The sequence below is a fragment of the Rhinolophus sinicus genome, linkage group LG16, assembly GCF_036562045.2.
Source record: "Rhinolophus sinicus isolate RSC01 linkage group LG16, ASM3656204v1, whole genome shotgun sequence".
Classification (NCBI taxonomy): domain Eukaryota; kingdom Metazoa; phylum Chordata; class Mammalia; order Chiroptera; family Rhinolophidae; genus Rhinolophus; species Rhinolophus sinicus.
This window is the reverse complement of record NC_133765.1, coordinates 34,423,509-34,447,764: the sequence shown is the minus strand read 5'-3', so window position 1 is coordinate 34,447,764 and position 24,256 is coordinate 34,423,509. Positions and strand designations below refer to the sequence as shown.

At 43.7% G+C, this 24,256-nt stretch overlaps 2 protein-coding genes and 1 pseudogene across 2 annotated transcripts; all 3 read left to right on the top strand.

The window, feature by feature from the left end:
• The first annotated feature begins 186 nt into the window (after positions 1-186).
• Positions 187-21,303, top strand: VPS33A (VPS33A core subunit of CORVET and HOPS complexes). The gene is made up of 13 exons (XM_019734053.2): positions 187-369; positions 2,507-2,572; positions 3,026-3,153; positions 4,034-4,220; positions 9,576-9,692; positions 10,615-10,789; positions 11,589-11,782; positions 12,938-13,064; positions 14,016-14,083; positions 14,763-14,900; positions 15,360-15,497; positions 18,384-18,552; positions 19,001-21,303. Exons 1-13 carry the CDS (start codon positions 268-270, stop codon positions 19,180-19,182), a joined length of 1,791 nt encoding a protein of 596 aa, XP_019589612.1. The 5' UTR covers positions 187-267; the 3' UTR covers positions 19,183-21,303.
• Positions 16,461-17,191, top strand: LOC109448573 (large ribosomal subunit protein eL21; annotated as a pseudogene).
• Positions 21,304-22,943: 1,640 nt separating the features above from the next.
• Positions 22,944-24,209, top strand: LOC141569255 (uncharacterized). Its single transcript, XM_074321765.1, has 2 exons — positions 22,944-23,079; positions 23,926-24,209. Exon 2 carries the CDS (start codon positions 23,951-23,953, stop codon positions 24,083-24,085), a length of 135 nt encoding a protein of 44 aa, XP_074177866.1. The 5' UTR covers positions 22,944-23,079; positions 23,926-23,950; the 3' UTR covers positions 24,086-24,209.
• The last annotated feature ends 47 nt before the right edge of the window (positions 24,210-24,256 follow it).

Here is a 24,256-nt window from a genome sequence, read left to right as displayed (position 1 = left end):
AAGAGCAGGAATCAGTCTGCTTTTAAACTCAGTTCTCAGCGCCCAACGACGCCTGGACTGAGCGTCAAAACCCACCGGGTGGAAGAAAGAGGCGGCGCTCGGGCCACGAAGCGCTGCAGCCGCCGACCTACTCGGCTTCCGGGTTCGGCGAGCCGGCTGCAGCCGTGGTCACGTGAACGCGCTGTCATGTGACTGCGCCTCTGACCCTCGATTAGAGCGAGAGCCGCCGTATTTGGCTTGGGAGGAAAAGTGGGGCGGTGGGGCAAGATGGCGGCGCACCTGTCCTACGGGCGAGTGAACTTGAACGTGCTGCGCGAGGCGGTGCGTCGGGAGCTGCGCGAGTTCCTGGACAAGTGCGCGGGAAGCAAGGTGAGGGACGGGAGGCGGCGACAGCGCCCTCAAGCCCGGTGCGGCCTGGCCTGATCCTGTCCGACCGCCTGAGCTCCAGGTGTATGTGGTCCCTGGGGCTTCCAAGGAGGCGAGGAGGCGGGAACGAGGAGGCGGGGATTGGGGTCCGCCGGTGGGACCGGTCGCGTACAGCCTAGAGTCCGCGTGGCATCGCATGGTTTTGTGGCAGCTGAGTCAGTCACCGAGATATCCCAGCCCTTCGTGACCCAGCGTGTGTCAGGTGCCCTTCGGGTCCAGAGGGCCAGGTCTGGTCCCCCTGAGACACCGGGACAGGTGGGGCGGGCCCGGCCCCAGGACGCAGATGATGGTCCAGTGTTCATTCATTACAACGTGTCGTTATAAATCATGTCCTCGAAAGCATGCGAAGCATCATCTCCTTACAACCTGCTGCTCACACGGACTGAGAAATTGGAGTTATTTGAGGTTTTAACGTGACCTTCCTAAAACGGGATTGTTTCTCCTGTTAGACGTTTCCTAGCACCCTGCTCATGATGGAATCAGGAAGTGTAGATTGGGGACTTTCTAAGATTTCTTTTAAGTGGTATTACCTCCTCTCTCCTCTTAGGCTTTATCAGGCTGGCTGTACAACTCTCAAGAGAAAAGGAGAGTCTGGGGAACTCAGGAATCAATCTGAGAAAAAAACAGAACCTCAAGAGGCAGAGTGGGTGCTAGCAGCCCTTGAGAGCAAAATAACGCAGGCTAAGTCCTAGGTGCCCAGTTCAAGCTCAAGATATGACGAAATCTGAATAAGAGCATAGATTGGATCAATGTCCATATTCTGGTTGTAATATTGTGTTAATACTATAGTTTTGCACATATTACCATTGGGGAAAACTGGGTAAAGTGTACACACGATCTCTGTAACATTTCTGACAGTTGAATGTTAATCTACAGGTATCTCAATAAAAATAGCAGTTAAAAAAAAGAAAGAAAAAGAAATGACCATGGAGTTTAGCAGTAGAAATGCTCACAGGGGCCCAGAGCAATGACCTGTGGGGCCATTGAGTCCTGGTTGGAGTCCTGACCCCCTTCTACGATATGTAAGGTCCAGGGTCCCAGTATGGCCTGGGACATGTTACTTAAACTTTCTGAGCCTTTTAAAATTTCATCTTCTGTCAAAATAACATTTGTAATACCTATATCAGAGGTTTCAATTTTATGTCGTTGGATTACATGATATTTATATGTAAAATGCTAGATATTGCCATTGGTGATTTAGGCTCAGGGTGCCAAAAAATGTATGCACATTTTAAGAAATATCTATATTTTTTGAAGTTGATTTGAATGAATTTGTAGTACAACATTCGCTCAAAAGATGGCATTAACCGAATGAATACTAGCATCACCATGCAACAGGCAAGGCAAAGAAAATGGCGGAAGCACGGTTGTCATTTGAGAAGCACAAGACCATTTTGAAGTGGTATTTGAAATTCGTGTTGTGGAACCACAATGGAGGCGTGAGCGTGCAACAGAACCTCCAACACACCTAACAACTGCACGCATTCGTGATAAGTTTGAGACGCATGGTGCTGTGTGTGACGTGCACAAGGGGAGATCCGGGAGGCCGCGCACAGCAGCAAGTCCTGTTGCTTCTGCTGTGGTGTTGGAGCAGTTTACAGCTCACCACAGGAGTCTACCCAACAATGTTCACTGTCATCAGAAGTGTCTGGACGCTGATGGTAACCACTTTGAGCATCTCTTGTAATTGCAGAAGTCAAACGGGACTTGTATTCGTCTTTTGTTATCGGTATATATTGAGTATTACAATTTTAATACAGTTTTCTCCTTTCTTAAAATGTGTATACATTTTTTGGCACCCTCTGTATATGTTCTATCTAGTAAAACCGTGACACAGGTAAGCAACAAACTACAGCTCCTTTTCCTGCAGAGGACAGTGATTCAGTCTTACTAGCAGTAGCATCACTTGGTGTTTTCTTTAGACCTGTAGGGTTCGGGTGTGGTCAGAGCCTATCAAATTTTTTGTTAATTCAGACTTTGAAGCAGATAATTCCTACTATGTATGACTGCTATTTTCTGTTGCTATTGTTGAAACTCCTGATATGAACCATAATAAGAGAATGCTTCTCCCCTCTTCCAGGCAATAGTTTGGGATGAGTACCTCACAGGACCATTTGGCCTGATTGCGCAATATTCACTACTGAAGGTAAATGAGCTATTTGGGTTTCATTCAGGGATTCATAATTCAGTAGTTTAGCAATAAAATAGGATTTTACATTCCCTCCTGAGTAATTGGCTTGCAGCGCTGTTTGGTCTTTATAAACACTGACTCTAATTCGTGACTAACATTTTACATATAGTGGTCCTTTGGCCTATGATACTATATTGATTCTAACTCTAGGGAAATTATTAGCATTGTGTTATGTGACCATTACTTGGTGTCTCTGATGGTTCATCATGTAAGAATCATTTGGATTCAGATGCAGTAACAGTGACTTCATCCTGAAACTTCATCTTTTCTACATATGGCTTTGGAGAATCTAAATTTTGGTAATTAAGTATTAATGTGCATTTGACTGGGATGTTTATGAAGTCTGAGTCTGGATATGATAGGTAAAATGGGTTTTTTGGTTTACCTTTTGTGTGTATGTTTTCCTAGGAACATGAAGTGGAAAAAATGTTCACACTTAAAGGAAGTCGTTTGCCGGCAGCTGATGTCAAGAATATTATTTTTTTTGTCCGACCCAGGCTAGAATTGATGGATATCATTGCTGAAAATGTGCTCAGGTATCTCTCAGAGCTTGTTTGGTCCAAAAGCAGTTGATCCTTCAGGTGGTTTTAACGTACTGAGCTCCTCATCGCAACCCCATTCTCTTGCCAGTGCATTGAAAGGTGGTCTTCTCGGCAACTTGGACATGTGTCAAGGACTGTCAGAGGGGAAAATGGGAAACTTGTAAAGTTGTTCAGTTTGGGGTGGGGGTGGGGGTGATCATGAAACCCCGTTCTTTCAGAAGAGCTAAATGTTTAGATCTATGTGAGTAGAAAAGACCCTGATTAAAAACAAAAGAAAAACCTAATGGTTTTTTTTTTCAATATACTGAGTACAGTGTGCTTGAATCTCATAAGCAAAATAAGTTAGAGCTGATTAAAATTTAACGTAGCATCCAATCTAAAGAGGAAGTTCTCCCAGCCTAGTCTGCACTCTGTGGTAAAATTGATTGATGTGGCCCCTAAAAGCTTAAAAGCAAATGGGCTATTTTGGGAAATCCACTGTCAAGGAGAGTAGAGGTGGGAGTTTAAGCAAACCTTTCATTTTAATATAAGACTCTGTATTACTGCATTGGTTTGGTTTAAAAAACCATTTGTTTTCAGGAGGACACAGATAGCCTGTTTCAATAAGCCTGAGAGCTTTAATGCTTCATAAATAGTTTAAGAAAAAGCTAGAAAATGCATCACAAATAGTGGCTATGAATCAATAAGTCTTTCCTGCCAGGGAGGAAAAAGAAAGAGCCAAGAGAGGAACTGTAACGATATTTGTATGTTTAGCTAGCATTTATTTAGTGCCTGCTGTGTACCAGGCGTAGAGCCAGGCTCTAGGAATAAAATAAGCAGAATAGTCTGTGACTCTAAGAAGCTCATGAGGTGACAAATGTTACTTCTTTTGCAGTGAAGACAGACGTGGCCCAGCAAGAGATTTCCACCTTTTGTTTGTGCCACGACGTAGCTTATTGTGCGAACAGCGGTTGAAGGATCTAGGTGTTTTGGGCTCCTTCATTCATAGGGAGGAGTACAGCCTGGATCTCATTCCATTTGATGGGGACCTCTTGTCCATGGAATCGGAGGGTGCATTCAAAGTAAGCGCGGCATTTTCTTTTTTAATGTCAGACTTGAACTTTTGCCAAGTTTATGAGCCTGACACTGTCAATGGTAGTGTTTTAATTTGCATTTCCTTGGTTACTGTGAAGTGGAGCCTGTTCATATGTTTATTGACGCTTAAGATTTCTCTCTTCAGCAAATGGTTAAATTGCTGGTTCATTTTCTTTGCCCACTTTTTTTTCTTTCTTTTTGAGGAATTCTTTGTATATTCTGGATACTAATCATTGTGGGTTATGAAAGCTGCAAGTATCTTCTCCCAGTGTGTGGCTTGTCTTTTAACTTTTATAATATCTTTTATCGTGTAGATATGTCCCATTATAAAGTGGTTAAAATTTTTAATAATAGCTTTATTGAGACATAATTCACATACCAAAAACTCACCCTTATAAGTATGCAACTCAGCCGTTTTTAGTATATTCACAGAATTGTGCAACTATCTCCACTGTCTAATTTGGGAACATTTTTTTCATCCCAGAAACCTTCTGCCCACTAACAGTCACACCCTATCTCTCCTTCCCCAGCCACTGGCAATCACTAGTCTATTGCAGTCTCTCTGGATCTGCCTATTCTAGAAATTTCTTATCAATGAAATCATATAAGATGTGGTCTTTTGTGTCTGGCCTCTTATCATGTTTTCAAGGTTCATCCATGTTGCACTTCATTCCTTTTTATGGCCGAATAGTATTCCATTGTAATGCTATCCAACATTTTGTTTGTCATTCATCTGTGATGGACAGCTGATGACTTTCCACTTTTGTGGCTGTCATGATGCTGTGAACATTCATACAAGGTCTTGTGTGTACATATGTTTTCATTTCTCTTAGATAAACCTGGGAGTGGAATTGCTGGGTCATATGGTTAAATACTCTATGTTTAACCTTTTGAGGAACCGCCAAACTATTTTCCAGTGACTGCACCATTTTATACTCCCACCAGCAATACATGAGGTTCCAGTCTTACATCCTCACCAACACTTGTTACCGTCTTTTTAAATTTGCCATCCTAGTGGGTGTGAAATATTAGCTCATTGTGGTTTTCAGTTGCGTTTCTGTAATGACTAATAATATTGATCATCTTTTCATGTGCTTATTGGCCATTTCTATGTCTTCTTTGGAAGAAACGTCTCATCAGATCCATGGTGCATTTTTAAAATCAGGTTTTTATCTTTTAATTATAAAAGTTTTAAGAATTCTTCATCTATTCTGGATGCAAGTCCCTTATCGGATGTATGATTTGCAAATATTTTCTCCCATTCAATGGGTTCTTTTCACTTGATGAAAGTGTTATCCGTCAACGTGCTAATGTTTTCCATGTTAATGAAGTTCAGTTTATTTTTTCCTCCTGTTGCTTATGCTTTTGGTGTCACATCTAAGAAATCATTGCCTAATCCGAGGTCATGAATTTATTCCTGTATTTTCCTCAAAGTGTTTTATGGTTTTAGTCCTGCATTTAAGTTTGACCCCACTTTGAGTTTCTTTTTACCTGATGGAGGTAGGGATCCAACGTCATTCTTTCACACGTGGACTTCCATTTGTTCCAGCACCATTTCCTGAAAGTCTGTACTTCCCATATTGAATTGTCTTGGTTCTCTTGTCGAAAATCAGTTTCCATAAATGTGTTTATTTCTGTGTCTCAATGCTGTTCTGTTGATCAATATGTCTACCTCATTCCAGTACCACACTGCCTTGATTTCTGCAGCTTCGTAGTAAACTTTGAAATTGGGAGCTGTGGGTCCTCCAACTTACAGTGGTTGAATATATCACTTTTTTTCCTTTCAGTTTGTGCTCTTTGAGTCTTAAATCCTTTTCCACCATGAAGACATAGAAAATCTTATATTTTCCTTTAAAATTTTTGAAATTTTGTTTTTCGTGCTCAGGTCTTTAATCCAACTTGAATTGTGCATTTGTGTGGAGTGTGCAGTGTAGGGTAAGGAGCTAATTTATTTTCCCCATATGGGTAGCCAGTTATTTGGGCACTGTTTTTGCCCACTATTTTCAGCATATTTATTAGTGAATGTGCATAGCTTTGTTCTCTAGTTCTGATAGGTTTTTTGCAAATGTAATTTTATGTATTTTTTAATTTACCATTTTTGTTTCAAAGAACACTTTCATAAGAATATTACTTTATCTTTAAAAAAATAATTTGAGGGGCGGCCGGTGGGCTCAGTGGTTAGAGTGCAGTGCTCATAACACCAAGGTTGCTGGTTCGATTCCCACATGGGCCAGTGAGCTGTGACCTCCACAACTAGATTGAAAGCAACGACTTGACTTGGAGCTGATGAGTCCTGGAAAAACACACTGTTCCCCAAGAAAAATTAAAATAATAATAATAATTTGAAAATGTTTTGTAAACAGTCTGTACACGTGGGAAATTGCTTTAATAAGAAAGGGCACAGAGTGAAAAGTAAGCCACTCTCCACCCAGTTGTTCTGCCAGTTCCCTCCCAGAAGCAATCACTAATTCTTTTTAGTTTTTTTGAAGACGTGTTATGCAGCTGTAACTCAGGGTACGTATAATACCTTCACACTTTTCTGCAAGTGGTAGCATTTACTATATTACTTTGGTATCTTGCTTTATTCTCTTAGTAATATATCTTAGAGTCATTTTCTACCACATATGAAAAGACTTCCTTATTCTCGATTGAAGCTGCATAGTGTTCCGTATTTTGGGCGTGCCATAATTTATTAAATCAGTTTCCTTTTGAAGGACATTTGATTGTTTCTCATCTTATGCTGTTAGAGGCAGTGCTACAATGAATAACCCAGAACACAGGTTACATTTGTCTTCTGACTTGGTTTAGTGTAGTTTTTGCCCTGTATGTTTTCTTAATGTAGCCACATTTATCTGTTTCCTTTGATTTATGGGCTTGTGATGCTGACGCTGCTGGTCTAGAGACTAGAGCTTTTGAGAATCACTTGTTTTGTACAAAAAATTATTTGAAACCTTTTCTTTTAAAGAGTTAGGTTAGGGCAGAACGTGGTGGCACCACTAATTAACTGTATCACCAAGGTTTCTTGGCTCTTTTTTTTTTTTTTTTCACCATATCCCCCATGGATTGGCTTACACTAACTCTCATCCATTGAGGAAAAGATCTCCTCCCCACCCCGCCAACCACCAACATTTTATATAAAATGGTTCAAAACATACAGAAAAGTTGAAAGAATTGTGTAGAGAACACCCGTATACCCATGACCTAGATTTCTGGAATCCAGATTTTGCTGTATTTGCTTTGTCACTTATCTATAATGGTATACCCACAAATAATTAATTCACATCTGTGTAATTAATGTGAATTGGTAACAGCTGAGGAAACTTGTGTTGGCGTGACAGAACCTGTCCAGAGGAGAGATTTCCTGTTTATTGAACGAGCGATTTGCAAAACAAGGATAGAATGATTTTCTGCTGAGAACCTCAAGCTGTGGGTTTTGTATATTCACTTAAGATTCTGTTTAGAAATCAAGGATCTTGCCTGGATGGTAACACTAAGCGTTCTACCTAATATTAAATTCAACTCCGATTTCCAGAGTTGAGGTTGCTTTATTTATTTATTTATTTATGTGATTTTAAACTGTGAGCGTGATTTAGCATTTCTTGGCATCAGGAGGCACCCTAGTTATTTCTGTACTTTTAGGGTAAGATTCTGATCCCCTCCATCATTGTACTGTACAAAATGTGGGAATTAGCGTTCCACGCAGTTTAATGCTGAGTAACAATGCTAAATACACTGAGAGCTTCATTTGTGTATGTAAAAATCAGTATATAAAAAATCTATCTCCTTTGTAAAAACAAGTTAACAAAATACTTTGCAAGATATTGTGTTGTGTAGGCATGTGGGACTTTGAGGTCAAAAAGTATATGGACTTAAATGTTCATGGATATGAGCCTTTGGCCCTTTCAAAATGTCCTCATGGCTGGAAATACCGTGTGGAATTTCATAAGCGCTGAACAGAATTGGGATATTAATACAAATAATCACCCCACCGTCAGTATATTAGAGCAAACAATTCAATATCTTTTTTACATCTTTTTTAAAAGATAGAATTATAAAAGGAACGTCTTGGTAGTAATACAACTTTTTAAGTTAAAAAAAAAAATGAATGCCCTTTTGAAAGATGTTCTCTGATACTTTTTTTGTTGAATTTTCATCTTAGCTCTATTCCAATCAGGAGTTTCAAAGTAATTTTGACAGAAAGTATGTCTTTAGACATTCATGATTTTTATATTGCGTGAAATGTTAAAATACACCAGACTTCGAAGAGCCATCCACCCTCTCTTCCTTAATCCCTTGTCAGTCGGTGTCCCCTCCCTCTTGGCTGTTGAACTAGAGATACAAGGGTGGGGTGGGGTGTGGGGGATACAATGTATCATTTTGACTTATGAGTGGATGATAGTTGTAAAAAAATCCAATCAAGTTCTAATAAAGGTTAACATTTATTAAGCATTTAACGTATGTTTCAGGTGCTAGGATTAGATGTTTTATTTTCATTTCTCTCATTTAATCCTTACATTATTATGTGGCATATACGCCCTTCTACAGATAAACTGAGGCAAAGAGAGGTTATCTAACTGGCCTGGGGACCCACAGCTGGAGGGGTCAGATCAAGGCACCCTGAGTCTAGAACCAATGCACTTACCTACCAGTGTCAAAACTCATGGCTTCCCTCTCACTTCTCAGCTGGTTTTGTGTGTATTTTTTTAGCCTTTTACTGATACAAAAAAAGTATATTTTTGTATACTTTACAAAACATACTTTGTATATTTTATAAAGTAAAATATACTAAAAATGAGCTCACACTCTATTAAAGATTATTCAACTACCCCTTTTCCTTTCTCAGGATGTTATGGCTTTCATTTGTTGTTGGTATATAGAAAAATCTGCCTCATGTTTGTAAAAACCGCAAAGTATTCTGTTGTGTGGTCACCTGGGACCTTGGGGATCAAAGACTATGTGCATTTGTGGGTATTGGCATGTGTCCCTCCCAAAATGTCCTACCAAAGTTTGCACTCTCCGCAGTGAGTGAGAGAACCCATGCAAGCCCCATGTAAGTCTTTATTAACCAGTAGTTTATTCAAGAACTGATAAACTACGAGCTGGCATGCCTGGGAAACACTTTTCTTCAGAAGGCTCTGTTGCTTCCACAGCTGCACCCTGACAGCAGGGCCCACCTTGTGTCCCAGCGTGCCAAAGAAGCTTTGTAAAATGGACTTGAGCCCCCCGCAGCCCCTAGCAAAATGGGAAATAACACTCTTACCCACTGCCGAATCCCGGTGTCAGACAGGGCCAGGCATCCAGGTGACCATGACCTGACAGTAACCGACCCTTCCTCCCCGCAGGAGTGCTACCTGGAGAGTGACCAGACGAGCCTCTACCACGCAGCCAAGGGGCTGATGACCCTGCAGGCTCTGTACGGGACTATCCCCCAGATCTTTGGGAAAGGAGAGTGTGCCCGGGTGAGAAATGGCAGGTGTCTGGTGGTACCCAAAACGGGGTGGGACGCTACTTACAAACAGGCTCTGTCGAGTCCTTTTTATTTGGGAATTCGCCCTCTTGCTAAAATTGATTCGTAACCCCCAAATCATTGCTCAGTGTTTTGTGGACATACCCAAAGCAGCAAAAACTTTGAGTTGGCCCATGTGCATGCTGGCAGTTGAAGCCAAACAAAGCGAAGTCCCGCCCTCTTGTTTCAGCTCCGACACTGTAACCAGCGGCCATTTCCACCACTATACGGTGCCATGCACTACTTCATGCCACGTTCTTTGCATTTTTTGTGCGTTTTGTTGGTGATTTCGCTGTTAAAATGGCATAGAGCTGAAGTGCTATTTAATATCGCTGAGCGCAGGGAGGCTGTGACGGGCCTTAAGGAGAAAACGCGTGTGTTAGAAAAGCTTCGTTCAGGTGTGAGCGATAGCATTGTTGGCGGAGGTCCATGTTAGTGAATCAACAATAATAAACAAAGTGTCTTTAAACAGAAACACACATTAAACAAGGTGACATATTGATCAACTGACGAAGGTTAGAAACCTCGCCCCCGTGTCCCCTAGGAGCGGTGGTTCCCTATTGGCTAATTCATGTTCATGGTGACTTTATAGAACAAAACCACAGCCAATAACAAAATAGACCGTGTCTGATTTGATACCCTCCTTGAGAAATGGCAGCTGCCATTGGCTTAAGTGTAAGTGTTGGAATGGGAATGGGGGTCCAATAGCAGATGCTTTTATGTGGCTGCTTATTTCTTATCAAGTTCACTCTTCCAGTTTTTCTCCTTTGTTTTTTTTTGTTTTTCACTTTTTGATTGTCTTTCTGTTTTTAGCCAAATTTTAAAATCTGCTCATTCCCAGAAGGGCCCCACCTGATCCAATGTTTTGTTTCCAGCAAGTGGCCAATATGATGATCAGGATGAAGAGAGAGTTTACAGGAAGCCAAAATTCAATATTTCCTATTTTTGATAATCTCCTGTTGCTGGATCGAAACGTGGATTTGTTAACACCTCTTGCCACTCAGCTTACGTACGAAGGACTCATTGATGAAATTTATGGCATTCAGAACAGTAAGTAAAGTGCCATCAGTTTTTACCAGTGGGTAACCTGATAAAAATATCCAAAATGTCGTTTTTTTAAGACGGTACTTTCTTTGCATATAAATCAGAATACTCGAAAAAATAAAGATACTGACTTTTGACTTTCAGAAACTAGGATTTAACAGCGTCCGAGCAAAATGTTGTCAGTCACACAAGGGCTGGCTGGGTGTGTAGTGTGCAGGGCTGTGCTTGTGCCCCATAAACGGAGGCCAAGGGTACACCCAAGTGGCACTATACTTAGGAGAATACAGAGCCTCGTGGCTGGCAGTCGTGCACGAGAGCTTGTGGGACAGGTGGCCTTGGGACTGGATTTGGAAAGAGGGGGTTGCTGGCGAGGGGCAGGCAGCACAAGAAAAGCTGGGAATGATGAGGCGACCAGCTTGCCAAAGCAGAGAGCACAGCTAGGGACATATCTTGGGGGAAAGGAAGTTGGGGACACTACAGGAAGACGGAGAGCCTACAGGAGTTTAGGCTTGACCGATTATTAGGTCAGAGGTCACAGATGTGTTTGGTTTGCTTTTGGCCGACGTGATGTTTCTTTGTTTCTGGCATCCTTTAGCATCTGAGAAAGTTTTAATAATAGTTCTGATTTATTTGTGATCAAGTATAGTTTGATCATGGAAAGACCAACCCCCCAGTGCTGTACACCTTTTTTGGTAAAGCCAGCTTACATGCTGTCCTGGATGGGAAGACTGTTCTGTGCCCGGGAATCTGCTGGGTTCTTCCAGGAAACACACACGGGTGCACGTTCCCTTGCACTATGGTCCAGGTTATGTGAAATTACCTCCGGAGAAATTTGCACCCAAGAAACAGGGTGATGGCGGGAAGGATCTTCCCACGGAAGCCAAGAAGCTTCAGCTGAACTCTGCGGAGGAGCTGTACGCGGAGATCCGAGATAAGAACTTCAACGCCGTGGGCTCCGTGCTCAGCAAGAAAGCCAAGGTCATCTCGGCGGCATTTGAGGTGAGGCAGTTTGGTTGCCATCCTGCTATTCTGGTCACAGGCTAGACTGCCCCCCCACACACACACACACGAGGAGAGTGAGAGCTGCACACAGGTGACAGCCACTGGGCAGGCTTCACATCTTTCTCGTCCTCGGAAACGGCAAAGTCGCTGTTAGAGGACCCAGGGGTTTCTTTTTAAACACATAAGAGAATGGGGGGGCGAGGTGGGGGCGAGGGGAGCAGTATTTGCAACTTACAAGCTTTTGTCATAAACATTTGTTTTACCTTCTTCTTTTTTATTATTTCCTACCTCTATAGTGTAGCCAGCTGTACTATAAATAAAAAATCCTGTCTAATAGAACTTGCGCTTTGGGGTGAAAGCTCCAAGTTTGGCCAGCATGCCAGTGGCAGGGGAGCCCTGCAGACGTGGTGGGTGATAATGAGAGTGACATGCCCAGCGCCTGGGGCTTGTAAATTGGCAGCCTCATCATCGCACTCCTGCCTCCTCTTGCCCAGTTCCTGCTTTATCCTCGGTTAAGCTCGTTTATAAAACATGGGAGATCAGTAAGATAATGGACTCTGAATACCTACCTAGACCTTAGAAACATAAATCGGAAGAATTTTTGAAAACTCAGTTTTCATTGAGTGTGTATTTCCACATTTCATCTTTCTTACGAATTATATTCGTTAGTTGATTTTCATATTTCTGACGTTACTTTCAATTTAAATGATTAAATCTTGGGGGAAAATATTTCCTCATCACTCAGCGAGGTTCCCTTTGTTCACGGACAATGTTCAAGATTGAGGTTCAGCAGTCAGAATGGATTTTTTTTCAATTTTAGAGGAAACTTTTTGCTGTTTATATTTCTCTTAGCATAATTTTTTCGTTTTCGTGTTCCACTCAGGAATGTTTGTGGTTTACATAATACCGCCCCCCACAAGTACTCAGATGCCCATGAAATACCATAATATGAGCCAGTGCCTGGCAGGAGAAATGGGCACTTGCTCCCTACAGTCCGAATGTGTTGGAGCTGGCTTTGGCCTGATTTATTCGTGTGCCATTCTGTCATCCACATTCACGTAAATCAGACATCCTCTGAACAGTCCAAAGAACAGAGCTCTTAGACGTAAGTCTCTTCCCTGCTTGATGGTTCTGCTGTTCCGCCCTTTCCAGGAAAGACACAACGCCAAGACGGTGGGGGAGATCAAGCAGTTCGTTTCCCAGCTGCCCCACATGCAGGCAGCCAGGGGCTCACTTGCCAATCACACCTCGATTGCAGAGTTAATCAAAGATGTCACTAGTGAGTATCCTGCGGGGCGGTGACGTACACCTGCACGACTTGGGTACACCATGGCTGCCACCATGGTCCTGGGCACCATGATACTTCCTTGGGAAAGTCAGCTTAGTGGTAATATTGTATATGCTTCTCAGTGTTAATTAAGTGTATGTGTGTTCATGGTTAAAAGTGTTCCATGTGTGGGTAACACATTTCTTTTACTATTACAATAATGTAATCACATGATAAAAGATTTGGAATATCGATAAAAGAGAAAAGTTCTTCCAAAGTTTGCCACCATAACATGAGACGGTTAATTGTTTAGTCTAGTGTTTGTTTGTTTGTTTCTGTTAAGGATTATTTAATTAGAGCAATGTGATGTTTGTTTTTTGTTTTTCCCTTGAAAACTTTCTGCCAAATTGGCATAGAGAGCTGAGTGTTTCAAAACACACTGAATGTTCATTTTAAAAGAGCTCTGAAGGAGTATATTAAGCCGAAGGCGAGTTTATTCATTAAAACACAGGCTGTAAAGGCTGACGAGGAGTGTTTGGTGCCTGTATCATGAAGTATACTGTGAATCCTGAATACAGCACAGTGCTGGAAAGTGAGTTCTTTGTTTTCACAGTAATAGAAATTGATTGAAACTGAACAACTGAATCTGACAATGAAAGGGAACTGCTCTGGGGAAATGAACTTTCACTGATACTGAGGCAAAATTCTTGAGATCTGTCTTTGAGTCCTAAGGACAGTGAAGGGATACAGGGGTCAACTATATCTAGATGTAACTTAGGAGTCCAGGGTTGTAGGGTTTCCATGCTTTTGAAAGATTCTTGTCAGGTGACTATTCCAGCCTTTGCTTGTTTGCTTTTGGGCATGTCTCGTTTCTTAATCGTGCTCTGTGTATAAAAGCACACTGCTCAAATAAATGATCGTTTATTTAATTTCTTAGTTGCAACTGTCCTAATTACATTTTAGCTTCTGAAGACTTCTTTGATAAATTAACAGTGGAGCAGGAGTTTATGTCCGGAATAGACACTGATAAGGTACGTGAACAATAAAACTCTTCTAACAAATGACTGATAATTTATCACACATAAGATTATGGCTAGGAAAGCAATGGCTTCGACTCCAGTGTCTTGGTTAAATATTTTTAAGAGCAAATGCAAAATGTGAAAATATAAATTATATCAAGTAACAGATATTTTACATTACTCTGTGGGGGGCACTTTCTACAATGCACAGAGAGGTGAGACCCGGCCCCTGAAATCAAAGAGCTTTAAGGGCTGTTAAGAGATAAATCAGGATATTTGCTTTTGGGGAGAACTGGTCATATAATTCCTTTACATGTCCACCTCTATTAATACACTTAAAATTATTTACTGTATGAAAATTTCCGTCTTCTAAAAAACTTCCTGTGACTAACCCGTTGCTGCTTCACTGAGCTAGACTAGGTGTCACATGCTTCTCGGGAGGTTGTCCCCAGAGACAGATTGAGCCCAGATGGGCATCTGGATTGCCGAGGGTCCTCGCCCCCCTCTCGTTCCCAGTGGCTGGTGTGTTTGTGAGATGGCCGGGGGTGTGCGTGGCAGGGGCTGGAGGGGGCTTAGGGAATGTGAAAAAGGAACAAGCTGTTTCCTACACAGCTCCTTTATTTGGCTCTGACTCTATCTAGTCCTCAGGTCCCAAAGCAGATGCTGTTATGCGTCTGTCCTTTGTTTCCAGGTCAACAGTTACATTGAGGATTGTATTGCCCAGAAGCATCCGCTGATCAAGGTGCTAAGACTCATTTGCCTCCAATCTGTGTGCAATAGTGGACTCAAGCAAAAAGTTTTGGATTATTACAAAAGAGAAATTCTCCAGGTCAGTATTTTCTTTTCTTTTTTTTTGAATTTGCATAAGAGTTTCTTTGAGCCAAATTAATGATGTACCCGAGGAAGCAAGATCTCAAATGTTCCCCAGATCGGTATATTTTTAAATTACTGATTTGCCAAAGAAGAAAAACATCTTTTAAAAAACTACTTCCCAACTCTGCTATTTTAGTGTATCGTTTCTACTGTCTTTTAAATTTTTTAATTCCTAGAGGGATTGTCCTTGGAGTTGATCATGGTATACTGTGGTTACACAATAGCAACAATAGTTAATGTTTATTGAGCATTTACTAGGCGCCAGCTTCTATTGCAAGAGCTTTATGTGTATTCGTTTGTCTAATCCTCACCATAGCCCTGTGAGTCATTCCCATTTTATGGATGACAAAACTGAGGCACAGAGCAGTAACCCTTCTCCTGATCTGACATCCAGGCCACACGACTTCTCTTGCAGACATATGGCTATGAGCACATATTGACCTTGCACAACCTGGAGAAGGCCGGCCTGCTGAAACCACAGACGGGGGGCAGAAATAATTATCCAACGATCCGGAAAACGTTACGCCTCTGGATGGATGATGTAAATGAACAAGTAAGACACACTCCTCACTTCAACTCAGTTTAGTTACTGGGTAACAGTTTGCTATGACAACATATGACAATATCTACACATCCACCTCGCTTTCTAAAACCGATCCTCTAACGTTTTTGAAAAATGCACGTGTGTGTTGTATCAGAATCCCAGCAGGAAACGGTGCTTTCACCCTGTGTAATTTGAGAAGAGTTTCATAAAGATGGGGGTGGCTGGACCAGTGAGAGGCCGTGCACTGGGGAGCCCTTAGCAGATGAGGCCTAAGGGCAAGGAGGGGGAGCTGTGCCAGAAACCTGTTCCGGACCTGGAGGAAAGAACTGTGCGGAGAGGCCGTCTGACAAGACAAGGGATGAGGGACACAGCCAGCGTCCAGCAGTGTCACAGAGAGGAAACCAGGGCAAGAAAACCCTGACCTCACGCTGCTGCCCACCCCCATTTCCGTCTGGTGCCTCCCATTGGCCAAATCTAAACAGGGCTTGGGAGCAGCTGGTCTGGGGCCGACAAGTCCGCCTCCTGGGCTCAGAGTGGCTGCAGAAGGGCACAGAGGACCTGGAAGACACCCAGCACATGGGGTAGAAGAGTCAGCCTGTGCAAAAGTAAGGCAAACAGTGAAAGTTAGGTTCCTTCCATAGCTAACCCGTGTCCCTCAGAGTTGATCGCTGTAACCCTTTTTTTTTACCTATCCTTCCAGAAAGAATCTATGTATATACAAACTTTTACATAAATGGTGCATATTCTATACCATTGGTCTCCAAAGTAGGGTGCACCTCACTTTACAGTTACTGTTTATTATTCCAGTCTTTCTAAATGTCTTTTTCAGTTTTTCATAAGGGACTTTATGAAGCTGCTTCTTGCAACAAAAGCTAATAATTAAACAGTCTCCTCTATCAATGGCAAAATTGGATTATTTTTCCCCAATTAGAATATAGATACTCTTAATTTCTCTGTTGTACAATGTAAATGACACATTAGTTCAGCTCTCGTCACTGTTCTAACCTGCTGTCCCCACCCCACCCACCACTTAACACCTTCTCTTAAAGACCCTTCCTGCTCCTTTTCTGCCGGGACCGTCATCTTCCAGTAATTCATCAAAATGACCAACACAAAGGGAAAGAGGAGAGGCACCGCTATATGTTCTCCAGGCCTTTTAGAAAACATGGAGTTGTTCCTTTGGCCACATACATGCGAATCTACAAGGAAGGTGATATTGTAGACATCAAGGGGATGGGCACCGTTCAAAAAGGAGAGCCCCACAAATGTTACCATGGCAAAATGAGTCTACAGTGTTACTCATCATGCGGCTGGCATTGTTGTAAACAAACAAGGGCAGGATTCTTGCCAAGAGAATTGATGTTCGTATTAAGCATATGAAGCACTCCAAGAGCCGAGATTGCTTCCTGAAACGGGTGAAGGGAAGTGATCAGAAAAAGAAGGAAGCCAAAGAGAAAGGTGCCTGGTTTCAACTGAAACGCCAGCCTGCCCGACCCAGAGAAGCACACGTGAGAACCAATGGGAAGGAGCCTGGGCTGCTGGAGCCCTTCCCCTATGAATTCAGGGCGTAAGTGTAAAAAACAAAAGACCGCTGTAAAAAATATTTCTCTTAATTGAGGAATGTGGCGTCCCCTCCCCCAAAGAAATATTTAAAGACAACTTTTGTGTTCTAAAAAACCCTTCCTTAAAATTGCTGCAGAATGGTTTTATAGATCTGCCTTATTTTATGATTTAACACATCTCTGTTGCTAGAAGTTCAGGCTGTTTTCGGTCTAGCTGGTACATACGATGCTCTCCTCTGGTGTGCCAGCCCCTCTGTAGCATAAATGCCTAACGGGACAATTGCCGGGTTCAAAGGTTGTGCTCATCTTACTCAGCCAGAGAGCACCAGGTTATGCAACAAGAAGTGTCTTGCCAAACCAAGTAACAATTTTTCACCTTCAGTACCCAGAGATGCTTTGAGTGGCCTTTCAAGATGCTAGTGAGAAAAGTGCACCGTATCCACTGCAAGGTGAGGATGTGTCAGTAATCAGTGGGCCCTGGGAATCTGAAGCCATCACCGCAGAAAGCCAGCGGCACAGGAAGAAGCCCATTCTTAGCATCAGACGGTGCCCATTCCAGCAACTGCAGACATGGCTCTAAAGGGGCCACAGTTCCTGGGAAGGCCCCAGAGGCACCCCGTGGAGGGGCTTCAGTCACATCAACGTAGAGCTAAGTCTCCTTGGAAAGAAGAAGAGGCTCCGGGCTGACAGATGGTGGGGAAACAGGAACTGGCTCCCGTAGTCCTGCACAGCGCGTGGTCAAGGCTGCTACCGTGTGCTGGCTTCTGTGTGTGTGCTCACGTCCCCACCAACGTCCTTTCTCAGGAGAATGGTTCTCTTGTGGAAATCCAAAACTTTTGGGGTGAAAAATACATCCGCAGGGTTCAGATGAGGTCAGGTATTGCTCGTTCAGTATCTCAAGCCCAGAAAGATGAGTTAATTCTTGAAGGAAATGATATTGAACTTGTATCAAATTCAGCTGCTTTGACTCAGCAAGCCATAACAGTTAAAAACAAGGATAGCAGAACATTTTGGATGCTATCTATGTTTCTGAAAAGGGAACAGTTCAACAGGCTGATGAATAAGATCTAAGTTGTCCAGCTACAGAAACGCCAAGATGTCCGGTGATATTTGGGATATTTTAAAGATGAAATAAAAGTTGATTTTGGGGTGGGGGGAAGTGAACCCCTGGCTGCTCAGAACAGAGCCCAGGTAGAATGTACTGGGGGGAATGTTGTTTATGTCTCTGCCTTCAAAGACAAATCAAATATTTTGGATTGCCCAAAAGGCCACCGTTAGGTGGCTCTGAGTCTCTGTTCCTATAGGTTTTGTTCCCCCTTTAATTATTTAACAGAATCCCACGGACATATCCTATGTGTACAGTGGCTACGCCCCTCTCAGCGTGAGGCTGGCCCAGCTCCTTTCCCGGCCTGGCTGGCGGAGTATTGAAGAAGTTCTTCGCATGCTCCCAGGGCCCCACTTTGAAGAACGGCAGCCATTGCCCACGGGACTGCAAAAGAAACGTGAGTCTACATCCAGGAACCAGAGATATCTGTGTGCTGTTAGCGTGATTGTCATGTATTATGCAGTGGCTTTGTAGGATACATTTGTAAAGTATTAGGAGGCAGGGTCCAGTATACCTCTTTTGTTAGTTGCTAATGTATATTGTAAGCGTTAGAACCCTTTATTCCCTCAGGGGTAGCAGCTTTCAGCCTCTGAGCTGAGGATCTCAGTAGTTAGAAATAACATTTGAGATCAAAATCGTGTTGGGGGTGGGGGAGTAGAAAGAAAGAAACAACAATGACAAAAATTTTTTAAAAGAAAAATCGTGTTCCTGAGTTTCAAATGAACTGTCTGACCAAGACACATTTGATTTGATTTTTTCTTATGAATGATGCAGTTTTTTTTTAGGGGTGGAAAGAGAAGCTCCAGTACTAAGTAATTCTTAATTCTGAAATGTTTGCATTTTAGGTCAACCGGGAGAAAACCGAGTCACCCTGATATTTTTCCTTGGTGGTGTAACCTTTGCTGAAATTGCCGCCCTGCGCTTTCTCTCCCAGTTGGAAGATGGAGGTACAGAATATGTGATTGCCACCACTAAACTGATGAACGGGGCCAGCTGGCTAGAGTCTCTGATGGAAAAACCTTTTTAGGGCGTTCAACATGGACTTAACAAGCGGACTGCAGAATAAACTGCCCCTTTGAAGAAGCTGCTGGAAGGACGTGCAACCCCATAGAGGAATAATAACATAGGAATACAGAATTGACTTTGGGGTCAGCTTCTGAAATTATGCTGTTTTTTTCTGCTTCTCTTTTGTGTTCCGAATTTCTTGAAGAAAGAACAATTGGAAAGAATCAACCTGGGTAAAGAAACACCAGTTTTTAATGTTCTAAGCTCAGGATTTTCATTAGCGATCTCTGGCAATACTGTAAGGATGGTGGGGATGGATTAATGCACAGCTGCACTAATGGAGCCAGTTCTTAAAGAAAGAAAGCAGGGACCAAGCAGGTACACATGAAAATGAAAGTGGCAAGTCCGGCCCCTAATCAGTAGAGCTGAATTTCTTGAAGGTGCACCATGCCCAGCCAGGGCGTGGGCAGGTCTCGGGGCTACAGCTAATATGATCATGGACTTGACATTTCTGTTTCCTGCAGAGTACGGCTCATTATACTCAGTGTCTCCCATCTCTGTCTTACCTGATCATTCAGGCAAGTTTTGATTCCGTCTGCTTTTGATGTCTCTGCTTCTGTAAAGCAAGAGGTCTCTGCTTCTTGCCCCCAAAACAAAGTTTATGATCTGTCCGATCAACTAAATCTATGTGGGTCTCCTACTTATCCAGGGCTTTTTTAGACAGAGGAAGATAATAATTGGGGAGCAGCTTCCTGAGAATTTCACCATTCAAAGACACTTTCTTAGTGCACGTGTTATTATTACCTCCAAGACATTTCAATGGTGGATGCCTCCACGGAGGTTTCAGCTTCCTTCCCTGCCCGTCGTGGGCCCAATCCAGCTGGTCCCACTGTGAGCAGTGGCAACTTTGCTTCTTCAGCATCCTGCAACTCCGTCTCCCTGGTAACCATCACGTGTACTTCTCTAGCAGTCTGTGGCCACTCCGTATTCAGCTACGTGTGTTTGTTTTGCTTGAAAATACTGGGCTCTGTTTCAGCCCCTAGGCTGGTGACCTTGGCTCCTCTGGCGCAGTTTGTCAGTGATCTTGGAACCCAGTGGCCACAGCTATGACTCTACCTGCAGGAGACTGCTAGGCTGTGGGCGGGGAGGGCTGGGGGGTAGTTACAAATCTTCCGCCTGCTCTATCCCAGCGTCTAGAGGAGTTAAGACCAAGAAAGGGACCAAATTGATGGCTTCACAGCCCTTGCCCAAGTCTTCAGCAAAATTAGCTGGTCCCCCTCTTTGCTGGGGGACCAAAGTCAGCATACATGTTTTTCCTCACCTCTTTTCATTAATGGAATTCTGGTAGGCACACCGCATGTTATGAAGTGAAAGAGAAATTCTGTATTTAAAAAAAAAAAGTCTTCAATTTAAGAATGAGGATAGAAGAAGTAATATTTAAAAGATTTGCTTATGGATTTAATTTGGCCTTGACATTCAGTGTTTGGAAATGGTCTTAACAAAAACCATTCCTGTTGTAGAAAATCCTTTTTCAGATCCTCGTTATCCCAGGGAGATTAGTTTATACCTTCCAGCCCCAGCAGTTGTCAGCTTTAGCCGCCTTAGAGAATGAAATGCACCTTGTCCCTCAGTGTTTTTGGCTCATGGGATTCAATTCAAGTCTAGTCAAGTCGCCTTGGCTGGGGTTTTTGTCCTATGAACAGATACTCAGTTGTGTCTCATGTGTCTACGTTCACTCTATACTTGCTTGCTCAGAGCATAGCTAGGTCAGCTGTGAAAAATGCATTTCGCAGAAGACATAAAAACATCAATTGCTTCATTTGTATGCAAACAGAAAGTGGTGGATAATTATATATTATACGCCTTTGTGTCAGTTCATTTAATACTTGAGGCAGTCTTTGTCTCAAAGGAGTGTGCCCTTACTAAGAAAGGGTATGTGAATGGTACATTTATTCCTGGAGAGGGGAGATTGTTTACATCATGTCTGGACTTTTGTCTAGTTGGGTAGACAGTCCTGCTACACCAGCAGTCCCCTTGGAAAGGGAGTCTACGTAGATAAAGAAGTCTACATAGGCACTGTTCTGTGTCTGCACACTTTGGAATTTTAGCCAACAGAGAAATAAATATTCGAACTGTGGTTTAACTGTGCAGCAACACAGTAATGGTTAAAAGGAGGCGGATTGAAAACAGCACGTTTAATTCTTGGAAAGAACTGGGAAGGGAAGGTCTCCATGTGAGTGCATTCTAGCTCTGCCCTCACTGGAAATGAATTATGATTGATCATGACATGCTGGGTTGTCACTTGCTCTCAGTTGTACGTTAAAGACTGGCCTGTCACCACGAGGAAGTATTTATATTCAGCAAAGTTGAATCCAAGAAGAAATACTTTAAAAAAAAAATACCAAAATGAACTGGGTATCTACAGACAGGAAGAGAGGCTGTGATAGAGATAGCGAGACAGAAATGCAGACATTACATGGACTGTGAACTATGAACAGACTGTGAATTATACTCTAGAGCCTGATATATTATATTCTCATATGGTTTAGTGATGACATACTATCGAAAATAGAGGATGCCTTTTTGTCATCCAACGATCAAAGAAAAAGGCAGTAACGTAAAATTTCTCAGATTCTTTTATTCTTAAATGAATGCATATGAACTTCAAGCCATATAATATTTCTTAGTTTCAGTTACTCTATTGCTGTAAAATATCCAAAATTGGGTGGTGACTGACTGGAGGCTGCAAAGGCTAGAACATATAACTGCCCTGAGATACCCATTTGAAGGATAGGAGAGGTAAATGGGGAACGCAATCAGGCCTCTGTTTTTTCGTGTTACTTTGGTGTGGGATGAGGGTATAATCTCGGCCACACTTTCTTTTCTGTGACTACGCAGGACACAAGCCCTTCAGATGACCAATTCTCTGGGGGAACAATTACTACTCAACTGACTTCCTGAGCAGCTTGATAATGGTCTGCTCTGGTTTTCAGCCAGGCTGCGGCCGGGGCAATGATTTGATAATAAGAGCTCCTGATCAAATTAAAGAGCCATTTGCTTCTGGATGATGATGTTGATAAAAGGGTTGGTGTCCACACTGCCTGCTTTTATCAAGGTCAAAAAAAACCAGTCTTTAACTACAAACTACTACCAAAAGCAAAATACTCAGAAGCAGCATAAAGTTTATTTTCTTTCACTGTTACCTCTGGATTTGTCCTTTACTTGCTGCAATCACGACTGGCTCTTTTTGCCTCTCAGTTGGAGGACTTGAAATTGGAAGTGGGAATGCTGGGAAGGTGACTGGTGATGAGTCTCTAAACTGCTCAAGTCTGTGAATTAGAATCATGCACTCTGGAGTCTGTGGTTCTCTAAGCTCCTGGCCCTTACACACATGCATGCTCACACTGGCATGTGTTTTTGAGACAACAGCGTTTGCTTTAGTTGGGCAGTCATAAGTGAATGTCATTTGTACAGTGGTTCTTCTAGTCTCAGAGTAGGACAGGGCTGCTCTCAGTGCGAGTTTGTTAGGAGTGTTTAGAGAAGCAGACATGACGGGGCATGAAACACCCCCTAGTGTACCGCTTGCTCAGCCCATCTACAGCAGGAGCTTTGCAAGCAACCCAGAGCTCTGTGGGCTGTGGTGGTGACACAGGCAGAGGGCAGGCAGAATTGCCAGTGCTCCGCCCGGCCTGGGATCGCCTGTGCGCAGCTCCCTGAGAGCCAGGGACCACGTGGAGATTGTGATTGGTCTCTAGACCACACCTAGTTGGTGAGTGCAGCTGCTGCCTGAGAATCCCTCAGCTCTGCAGAGATCGCTGGAGTGAGTGCATGCAAGCTACCTCCAGACACCAGACCGGACACCAGACCGGAGACGAAGCTCAGAGGTGCCGCGGTGGAGGAGTAGTGCAAACTTTGCTGAGTGAGTGAAATGGGGAGAAGGAAGCTAGTGGCTGGCACTGGGGGCAGTTCTTGGGCAGGACAGTAGTGGAGGTAAAGAGCTGGTTTGTGATTGTTACCATCTGATTCTATCTGTGGTGGGAGAGCTGCAGGGCTTGAGCAGATGGACAGGAGAACAATGGGGAAGGAGATAAGCCCAGAATCAAATTGATACCCACCTCTTGGTACTCCCGCAATCCTGGTTGGCCAAAAGGGCAAGCGTGCTGGACCACAAAGCAAAGACCCTTAAACTGCGTGTTAACAAGCCTCGGGGCCAAGGGAATTACAGAGGGGCTGCAGTGAGGGCTGCTGCCTTTCCCTTACCCAAGTGGGTCTCTTCACTTCCCCTTCCAAGCTGCGGACAGCTGGGGCTGCATCTTTAGTGATGGGGAAAGAAAGCTTTACTCCACCAGCCAGCCCATTAGCAGCACTCACAGCATTAAAAATGCAGGAGGTGGACGGGAGGAGAGGGCCTGCCATGAAGACTAGTGCAGCAGCAGGTGCTGGGAACAGCCTGGCTTCTCTCTCCGTTGAGCCCAGATCCAGATCAGTAGCCCAAGAATGAGGGGAACCTTTGGTTTAAAATAATTTTGTAGTGTAAATGCAAAGAGAGCATCGAATGGTTGTTAGGGAGAAAATCAGCGCTTTGGGCTTCCTTAACCTTAGGAAAGTGTTTACTTTTTAGAGGGCCGGGCCCCCGGCCTGTATCCACACAGCCTAGAACAGTGCCTGGCTCACAGCGCCTGCCCAGTGTCCTATGGAGGTCAGGCTCGGGCAGCAACCTTCCTCTTGTCGTACTCAGCGTCTCCCGCGTGCCCCCGCCCCGCAGGTCCTCGGGCCTCCCGCGCAGGGCGATGCCGGCCTCGTCCACCATCCACGTGCTGCAGCTGCTGCGGGAGCTGCTGGCCTTCGTGCTCCTTAGCTACACGGTGCTCATCGGGGCGCTGCTGCTGGCCGGCTGGACCACCTACTTCCTGGTGCTGAAGTGACAGCGCCGCCGGCCCGCTCCCCGCCCCTCCAGTCCTCCTCCGGCCGGGGCCAGGGTAACCTCTCCAGGCGCGGCCCAGACCCGGGCCCAAGTCCAACCACCCCTCACGACGGCGGACTTCTCACCGCCCGCTGGGCGCCCAAGTCCCAGGGCCCGCCCCGCCCCCCGCGGA

Bases quoted from the DNA above. Each gene is read 5' to 3' on its own strand.
- VPS33A (XM_019734053.2), top strand. From the start codon at position 268: ATGGCGGCGCACCTGTCCTACGGGCGAGTGAACTTGAACGTGCTGCGC. The intron at 2,573-3,025 runs GTAAATGAGCTA...ATGTTTTCCTAG, and splicing joins CGCAATATTCACTACTGAAG to GAACATGAAGTGGAAAAAAT. The intron at 18,553-19,000 runs GTGAGTCTACAT...TTTGCATTTTAG, and splicing joins CACGGGACTGCAAAAGAAAC to GTCAACCGGGAGAAAACCGA.
- LOC141569255 (XM_074321765.1), top strand. From the start codon at position 23,951: ATGCCGGCCTCGTCCACCATCCACGTGCTGCAGCTGCTGCGGGAGCTG.